At 38.6% G+C, this 9683-nt stretch overlaps 1 protein-coding gene across 1 annotated transcript; it reads right to left on the bottom strand.

Moving 5' to 3' along the window:
* Positions 1 to 340: 340 nt before the first annotated feature.
* Positions 341 to 8434, bottom strand: LOC134507470 (cytochrome c iso-1/iso-2). Its single transcript, XM_063318130.1, has 3 exons — positions 8321 to 8434; positions 4493 to 4667; positions 341 to 571 (listed from the first exon to the last, which is right to left on the bottom strand). Exons 2-3 carry the CDS (start codon positions 4659 to 4661, stop codon positions 423 to 425), a joined length of 318 nt encoding a protein of 105 aa, XP_063174200.1. The 5' UTR covers positions 4662 to 4667; positions 8321 to 8434; the 3' UTR covers positions 341 to 422.
* Between the last annotated feature and the right edge of the window lie 1249 nt (positions 8435 to 9683).

Genomic DNA, 9683 nt, shown 5'->3' with positions numbered 1-9683 from the left:
AAAACAATTGAGAAAAGTAATATATGTCTCTGTGACCTTATTTTTTTTCTTCTTCCACCCCCCTCCCCTGTTCTATTCTATTAAGTATAACACAATCACCTCAACAACAAAAACTTCCAGAGGTTTACCTAAGCCAGTTGTCTGTTCGTCATTACTAAACTTCAAGTTCCTTTCTTTTTTGTCTTGAACTATCTGAGAAGCCTGTTATAGGAACATCTATACATACTGTAAACAGATTAATAAAAGGAAGAACTGACATTTATTGGGATATGACCATGTATGTAAAAAGAAAAGACAGTTTTCCCTTAATTTTTTAAAGAAATATTTTTATTTTCTTTAAAGCAACATCTAATGAACCCCTGCCAGAACAATAATAAAACACCAGATTATGAATTATTCTGGTATTTAGAAACTGCAATGTTTCATGATGAAGTTGCCTTTTTCAAATATGCAATGAGATCTGCTCTTTCAGTTTTATTTTTAATGCCAGCAAAAACCATTTTTGTTCCAGGAATATATTTCTTTGGGTCCTCTAAATATTCCATCAGTGTATTTTCATTCCAGACAATACCTGAAAAAGATAAGACAATTATGAAATACCGATTTCATATTCTATTAATATTTTAATTGTACCCATCAATTATAGGTTTTGAATCAAAGTATCTGAAAAAAATTAAATTCAAAAGGTAAAAAAAGATTGTCAAGCAAATTCCAGCTTTGATTATTGTAAGATCTCATTTATCATTTAGCACATATCTGCTACTCTAATTAACTTCTGAAGCACATTTGAATTATCAAGTTAGAATTCATCGACTGGTTACTGTTTTAGTTGTAGCATTTAAGTAAAACACTTCTGTATTTTACTAGGTTTCTGGTTCTGGTAACAAAAGCCATATGGCGTATCTTTCCAATATAATCAGAGGGGCTTTTTATTATACAATATATATATTTTTAATCTGTTCTATCATGTCCAGTTCTCAGAGACTGCCTGGTCACGTGCCTGCAGTTTTCTTGGCAAGGTTTTTCAGAAGTGGTTGGCCACTGCCTCCTTCCCAGGGCTGAGAGAAGGTGACTGGCCCAAGGCCACCCAGCTGGCTTTCTGCCTAAGGCAGGACTAGAACTCTCAGTCTCCCGGTTTTTAACCACTACACCAAACTGGCTCATACAATAAAATAATTAGCATTAAATAGTAATAATTATTAATGGAATATAACTGGAATAAATGGTCAAGACTGAGAACCGAACAAATCTTATTTAATGTCAACCTTTTCACTTATTTTCTCTTGTCAGTTAGAATCATTTTTGTTTTAAAATACAACACACAACATATAAGCTTTTCCTACTTGGTGCCCTTCAATTGTATTAGGACCACAATTCCCAGATTTCCCAGCCAGGGTAACCACACATTATATTACACTGTCCATTAGGGGCTCAAGCACTAAAAGTTTTTTTTTCTATAGCCAGATTTTAATTGATTGTAATGGGTTGAGTAATTATTTTCCTAGTTTACCCTTACAAACTTTTGATTGTATCATTGCAGTATTAGTTGATGATACAATATGTTGTATGTGACAGAAGTGAAGGTTGGTCTGTTTTCTGCCATTGCACTCTGCCTGTGATAATGTAGTAAACCTTCCAAGAAATATACCTTCAGAGTCCTTGGTGCTCTCTGAGCTCGGTTTTTTGCTTGCAGACGTTTCATTACCCGACTAGTTAACATCACGGGTGCTAGTGAGTGTGGGGTTTGCTTCCTGTTTATATACAGAAAGAATAGTTGTTCCTTGGTGGAGGTTTGTCTAAATGCAAATTTCTCCCAGTTGCATGCTTTCTGAAGCGTTTGACACCCATACGTGGTTGCAACAGAAGAGAGTATCTGTAGCTCAGGTCTGAACTGTGGAGTCCTTGGTGCTCTCTGAGCTTGGTTGTTTGCTTGCAGACGTTTCATTACCCGACTAGGTAACCTCATCAGTGCGAGTGAGTGTGGGTTTTCAGAGAGCACCAAGGACTCCACAGTTCAACCCTGAGTTGAATAATCTTGTGCAATTCAACTTGCACAGTGCAATAAACTGTGGATAATCTTGTGCAATTCAGGCAAGTTTCCCTGGACAAAGTTAAGGCGGAGGAGTTAACAGTATCTGCCTTCTCCAACAGCTGACAGTAGGTACATGCCCTTCAATTAAAAAAGAAAAAAGAAAAAGAAAAGCCAGGTACCCAAGGCTAAGATGCCTAATCTAAAGATCTGTTAGTAGAAAACTGAGATGGATAGATATTGGTGTATAAAGGATCTAGCCACTCTCAGTATAAGTTGTTAGAATAAACTAAATAACCAAAAATGATAGCAGTGGAATTTCAACAGTCTGATTTAGCTGTCGCAGTGCAAGCCATTAGAGCACAAAAAGAAAAAAAGGGTTGTAGCTGAGAGATCAAAAACCCAGTTCCGTTCAGTCATTACCTGGGTTTTCTGTGGGGATATAGTATACGAAAATAAACAATTACCTTGAACTATTTCATGGGATATCTATCTATCTATCTATCTATCTATCTATCTATCTATCTATCTAGATTAATGATATAGTTTTTAAATTGCTGTAGTGAAAGAACAGTAAGGTATACTCCGCTGTAAAAGATTGTAACAGATTTTATTTCCAGTACATTCCAACAATGTTTTTATTTTACTTATATAATTTGTGTATGCTACCTCCAAGACTCAAGGCAGCTGAAAGAATAAAACAGTAATACAGAATAGTCCAAAAATATTCAGTATGTAAAACGTCGTATCTTCATAACATCATGAAACCTACTGACAATAAAACCAACATTAACAACCAGACAGCCAGTGGATTGCTATTCTCAAATGACTTTATTCATTTACAGGACTTTTATGGCCACTTATCTCATATAATGATCCCAAGTGGTTCACAACAATCCATAAAAACAAAGATAAAAACAGACTCCAGGTGCCAGACCAGTCTCCCAGCAAAACCCCATCCTAGTCCAATGCTTGGGGGAAGAGCAAGTTCTTGGCACCTTCTGTCCCTAAAGCTCCATGATAAGGAAAAACAGACTTCCTAAATATTAGGAGGGAGGGAGCTATCCTAACTTTGGGTAGGGAGCAAGCTGTTCCACAGGTATCATGTCTGGGGGGGGCTTAATATTGAGGAGTGAGTATCCACTACTTGCTTTCTTGGCCAGCCCATACTGGACAGGTGGATTCTGCAGATGGTCCCAAATATACGAAGGCCCCTAAAGCTATAAAGGGCTTTATAAGTAATAACCAGCATTTTCAATCTGATTTGGAAGCAGATTGGCAGCCAGTGCAACTCTCCTGATAAAGATGTTCTCCTGCTGTAATGCATCTTGCCTGTTAGCAAGCAGGTAATCGCATTTTGCACCACTCTGAATAGTCTTCAAGGGCAGTTTCATGTAAACAGGACACAGTATGTAGCCTCTGAATATAAAAAGCTTACAAATCAAGCACCATAACTGAAACATAGCAAGACCTGTAATGTTCAGTCTAATTTTCCTCCCAGATGGGTCTAGAATTGCAGCTTAATATAACTAATATTTGCTCGTTAAGTGACATTTGTAATAAATAAAAATCTGCACTGACATTGATTCCCGGCCAACTCAAACTACTCCTAGTATACTACAAACCGACAAGTACCACCATTAATCTGCTACATAGGGTTGAAATCAAGGCACAGTTCTGACACAAATTCTTGTAGCATTGGCCTAAGCAGCTGCACAGCACACCATAAATGGAATGAACTATTAATCTAATAATATCCAAAACATTAATCAAGGATACATACTTTGTAAAGAAACAGAGTGTGGTGTGCATCTCCATAGAAATGGAGAACCTATAGCTCTCAGATACTGGTGATTAACAACTCCAGTATTCCTTACTAATGGTCACGCTGAGGATGTTTGGGATGTAGTTTGTCAAAATTAAGAGTGTGGCAAATTCTTAAAGGTAAAGGTAAAGGTTTCCCTTGACGTAAAGTCCAGTCGAATCCGACTCTAGGGGGCGGTGCTCATCTCCGTTTCTAAGCCTTGGAGCCGGCGTTGTCATAGACACTTCCGGGTCATGTGGCCAGCATGACGACTCGGAACGCCGTTACCTTCCCGCCGAAGCGGTACCTATTGATCTACTCACATTTGCATGTTTTCGAACTGCTAGGTGGGCAGGAGCTGGGATTAACAACGGGAGCTCACCCCGCTGCGCGGTTTCGAACCGCCGACCTTCCGATCAACAGCTCAGCGGTTTAACCCGCAGCGCCACCGCGTCCCTGCATTATATACAGTATATTTGAAAGCCATTTTCAGAAGATATCCAACAAATCTATTTTACATTGGGAAGTAATCACTAATTGGCATTTTTATTTCTCAAACACTGGAACCAATTAATTTAGGGGTACTATCTTAAAATAACTATAATGCAATTTTCATCAAGCTGCTACCACCATTCTGCCTTTTTACTTATATAGTTTACCTTTATTCTTGTTTGCTTCTGTATAAGGAAATCCTGCAGATTGTCCTGTTTTCCGGCCAAAGAGTCCCCATAGGTTAGGGCCTGTCTTGTGCTTTCCACCTTTTTCAACTGTGTGGCATTGCGCACATTTCTGAACAAAGGTCTTTTTACCCTTTTCAAAATCACCCATGGTAATCTATGGGAAAAAATGCACAGAAATGAAAGCCTGACATGTTTCAAACTATATTTTTAGCTTATCTATTCCTCCAAACCTACATTTACAGAACATGCCAGGAACAAAACAAGAATTAATATTGTGGTACAACAGACTTCTATAATCAGCATGAAAAATTAAAACCAAGCAGTTAGATCCTACTCCGGTTATTTAAAAGAAAGTTTCATGAGATATGTTTCCAAATAAAATGTATATTGGATCAAATTATTCAGTATAAGCTGCAGTTTTAACAATACTTACAAATACTTAGATTCCTTGTAGACAGTAGCACTTGATTCTGAATATAAATATATAGGAAGATGCCTTTCTGTCAGACTGTTGATATAACTAGCTCAAGATTTTCAAAACTGACAAGTTGCTGTTTTCCAGGGTTTCAAAAGAAGTTTTTTCCTACAAATCTCCAAACACTAGGGTTCTTTCCCCCACGTGAACTATTATTTACTTATACAATAGTTTTAAACTACTCTTCATTCTTCCAGATACCAAAGCAACGTGGTATTATGATTAAAATAACACATTATTATTGTTGGTTTAATTACATACTGCTTTTCTTCTTGAAAAAAAAAATCAGATTGAAAATCCACCGGATCTAACTCAAGGTGATAAAAAACATTGCCAGGTTACATCCCAATAGCCTATGTGTATAAGCATTTTTTATTTGGTATCCAGAGCTTGATAATGTAGGAAAATACACTGGGACTTCACCAAGATACATAGTCCATACCTGAGGTACCACTGTAAAGAAAGTCCAATCAAAGCCATAATTCAAAGGTTTCGTTTGAAATATGGCTTTCCCAAAGTTATAACTATTAAGGCAGTACAATATCATTTTTTTCATTTTAAATAGTATTAAAGATTAGATAAACTAGATAAATATCTATTTAAATCAACAAAATATGGCTTGAAATGAGAATACCAACAATATTAATACAAAGATAATGTGAGAATAAATGTGAGGTGAAATATAGTTTATTCAGCAATTAATGTTTTTGTAATTTGAAGGCATTTCTTGAAGTGTACGTATTCCAAAGGAATCCCAGTTCTTCAAATGAATATGCAGAAAGGGTGGGACAAACAAGGTTCATAAAATCAAATCCGTAATATATTTTTATGGAATATTATTGAAGTCCCTGCAAGCTACTGACTAATTGCGTGAATACTAAAAATGGTAATACTGGTACATACTACATACAAATCCATAACACAATTCCAGGAGCTTTTTGTGCAATGATAATTCCACGGTCTGGAATGTAGAATTGAGTAGAGGAAAAACTTTAGTTAAAGTTCCTACTAATTGCATTTTTTAAATCTCTGCCCACTCCCCCCCAGGAAATTAATTTTTCTTTAAAAATGCAGTTAGGTTTCTGCTATATGCTTTTAACTGTAAAATAAGAATGTTTAGGATTGCAGCCTGTTATTTATTTGTAAGGACTCAGCAAGTTGCAGGTCTGGACTCACAAGCTAAGCAGGGCTGAGCCTGGTTCAGTGGGACTTCCAAGGAATTCCAGGGCTGTAGGTTAGAATGGAAAGTGAAAGACAAAAATACAGATAAATGAAATGGTAAGCTACTTCTGTATCATGCCAAGAAAACTATATGGCTGGGTCCATGAAGTTACAAGGAGTCAAGCTTGACTTAAAGTTTACCTCAGAAAAGAGAGGTATTGCCCCAACAAAGACAATACAAAGGAACTGAAGCTTGTACAAAGGAAATGGCAGTAAGATATGGGAAAACAGATTTCAAGGAGCAACTTACCCACAGTAAAAAATATCTTTAAATACATGAAACGCAGGGACGATCTCTAGGGAACTTGTTGGACTTTGTGAGGAAAAGAAACTGCAAAAATGGCTGTGTTTACTGCAGAAGACATACGACAGATACCTGTACTAGGGTTGATAGTTTTAGGAAGAGTATCTTAAGAGTCTGAGGCAAGTAGCGTGACCAGAGAGACCATTCTGACAAAAACAATCACATCACTGGATCCAAGCTGTGTTCATTTAACCTTTTAACAAAACATTGTAATCCATCCCTAAAATCATTCTCTATTCTAGAGGACTGAAAAGTGACTAGTGTAGCATATTTTTCAAAAAGGTTTGGGGAGATGGGGCTATGAAGTTATAGAACAGTTTAAAGACTGTTCTGGGCAAATTGGGAAAGTGTTATGGATGACAAAATTATGCATCTTGTAGAAGGACAAGTCCTATTAAAGAAGAATTAACTTGGCTTTTGTGTAGGTAAGCCCTGTCTTCCCTTTAGAATTCTGTGACGGTGGAGTCTCAGAAAGCTTTCACAAAGTTCCTCGCCAAAGTCTCCTGAACAAATGTAAGAACATTGTGATTAAGGAAAGGTCCTCTTCTAATTTGGTAACTGATTGCATAGAAAAAGACCTAGACAGTTTTCACAACTGAAAGTTGTATTGAGATCAGATGACCCAATGTTTAGCTGCTGTGGAAAAAAATTAAACCAAGTAATTAGAAAAGCTGAAAATAAAGCTGCCACTGTTCTATTATTTTTATATTTTGCATTATGACCATACTTATACTGGGTACAGTTAACATTACTATAATTTTAAAAGGATAGTATAAAGTTTGGCCTACTGGTTAAGGCTCCAGGCTAGAAACCAGGAGGCTGTGAGTTCTAGTCCCACCTTAGGCATGAAAGCCAGCTGGGCGACCTTGGGCCAGTCGCTCTCTCAGCCCAACCCACCTCACAGGGGTGTTGTTGTGGGGAAAATAGGAGGAGGAAGGAGTGTTAGGTATGTTCCCCGCCTTGGGTTATTTATAAAAATAATAAAGGCGGGATAGAAAATAAATAAAATAAATAAATATTTTTTTTAAAAAGCTGTAAAGATTTAGAAATAATCAAGGTGAGGAAAATCTTGAAGGAAAAAATGTATTTGTTTTAACCAGAGGAAAAAAGGGAAGGAAAGAGGGGACATGTCAGAAACTTGTTGACTTTCCATGTAAAAGCTTGGGTTAAATCATGTATGATATACTCTACATATGTCCTCTTGATTTTTAGAGACCACTACAATCCTCATTGCACCATAAAAATAATTTGTTATTTGATGCTGCATACAGGGGAATCCATTTAAAAATGCACGGGATACCTGAAGATCTATTTTTTTCTAGATGGAAGCAAGTTTCAATTGTGAAATATTACTAGTAAAATATAACGGCCATGCATAAAACTTTGCAGAGTATTTTGTACAAAATGGATGTATACGATCTCTGTAACTATTCAATAACACTGAGAAACTTTCAGTTGAGGTGAAAACCTCATATATATTATACAAAATTAAGCTGTATTGATGTATTAATAATGGTATAGTGACATTTTTGGCTTCAAACACGAAGGGCAGGAAGCTAAAAACTTGAATGGAACACCTTTCAATTCAATTAAAAAAACGACAGGAAACGCGGGATAGGGGTTAGCTCCTGGAGCCGGGCCTTTTGTCCGTGCGGCTGTGTCATCGGTCGCCGCGAGTGCAGGGAAAACGCGGAAGGACCTATCTTGGATAACGAAATACTGAGAACGAAGCGCTTTACAATAGCAGGAAAATAAAGGCAGGAAAGCTTTTCCCGCTTTTAAACAGTGGTCTCTTCCTCCTGCCTACCTTAAGTCAGAACTGGATCAAGTCACTTTCTACGCTAGTTTGGCCTCTTTCCTTTCTCAACGCCGAAACCTCCCCCCACACCACGTTAAATCAAACTGGCTGATATCACACTTTTCGCACGCATTTACTGCCGCCAGCCGCCAAGGCAGAGAAGCCAATTGCGTCACAATAGCATCACCTAATCATAGCCAACGTGCCGTGGCATGCTGGCTGCTGATTGGGCCATTTTAGCCACTGAACGACCTATCAGCTAGAAGTGTCACTGTCGTGCCTCGGAATCTCGGTAAAAGAAAAAAAAAGAACCTTTGCACTTTCAATAGCCTGAGGAACATTGGGGTTGGAAGGTCTTTCCTCGCTTGCTTTTCCTCTTTTTTTGTAACATGTGAACCGCATATTGGACCGCAGAATCCACTGGAGTTGGACGGCCAATAAACAAACAAATAAAGGTCATCCTGCTATCACAAAAGTGTTTAAACCTGGAGAATATGTTTACATTAAAGCACAAAAGTTATCTTAGATTTTCCCTTGCACAAGAGGTGACCATGGACCTTTTTCCACAACAGGCAGGGGGAATAGCAGTCCGACGCCCCCAAACCTGGAGATTCCAGGAAACTGCAAAAACTTCCGCTTTCTAATTGACTGCTTCACCTCAGACGGGGTCGAGAATCAGGCGAAGAAGCGTGGTTATTTTCCATCTGTGCAGGGCTGGGATAACGGCTGCAAAAATTCGCATGACCACTAACGGACAGCAGAGAGATACAGAAGCTCGTTGTTTGCTTGGACCGTTGAGGCCCTGAAAGGGAAAGAGGAAGAAGTGGTGCTAGTGAATCTCTATGATTCTGGTAAGATGGCGACGCTGATGCCCGCGGTTGCCATCGAGAACTGGTGAAACCGGGGAATGAAAGTCACGTTCGGTCTGACTGAGCTCTTTGAAGACCCTCTTCCGTCCCACAGTCGCCTTTCGTGCATTGGCGAATGACGCCGAAATAAAAAGCCCAGGAACCTTCTCTCCTTTCCGTGAATCCAGGAACTTTGAAGAGCGACCCAGATACTTTATAAGGTCGCACTCATCGTGTAAATCTGCACTTCGCCAGCGTGGCTGTGCAGGCGATTCACGGCAAATGGAAGCGGAAGGATGCCGCGCCTATAAGGTGACGGACCTCCCTGCAACAACAGTGTGACTCTGAGCATGGGAAGGCTACATTCTTTGACTGCTGATACTGGAAATACTAGAACTGTTGGTGTCTATAGCACGAAGAACGATGGAACGCCTGAGTGTAAGACCAGTAACTCTGCAAAAGTTGGGTCGACCACTAGATGGCAGCAGGGAGATACAGAAAACCCTAATTTTGCATTTTGGTAT

This window comes from Candoia aspera, chromosome 1 (genome assembly GCF_035149785.1).
Source record: "Candoia aspera isolate rCanAsp1 chromosome 1, rCanAsp1.hap2, whole genome shotgun sequence".
Classification (NCBI taxonomy): Eukaryota; Metazoa; Chordata; class Lepidosauria; order Squamata; family Boidae; genus Candoia; species Candoia aspera.
The sequence above is the reverse complement of the archived record's forward strand: the minus strand, read 5'-3'. Positions and strand labels throughout refer to the sequence as shown.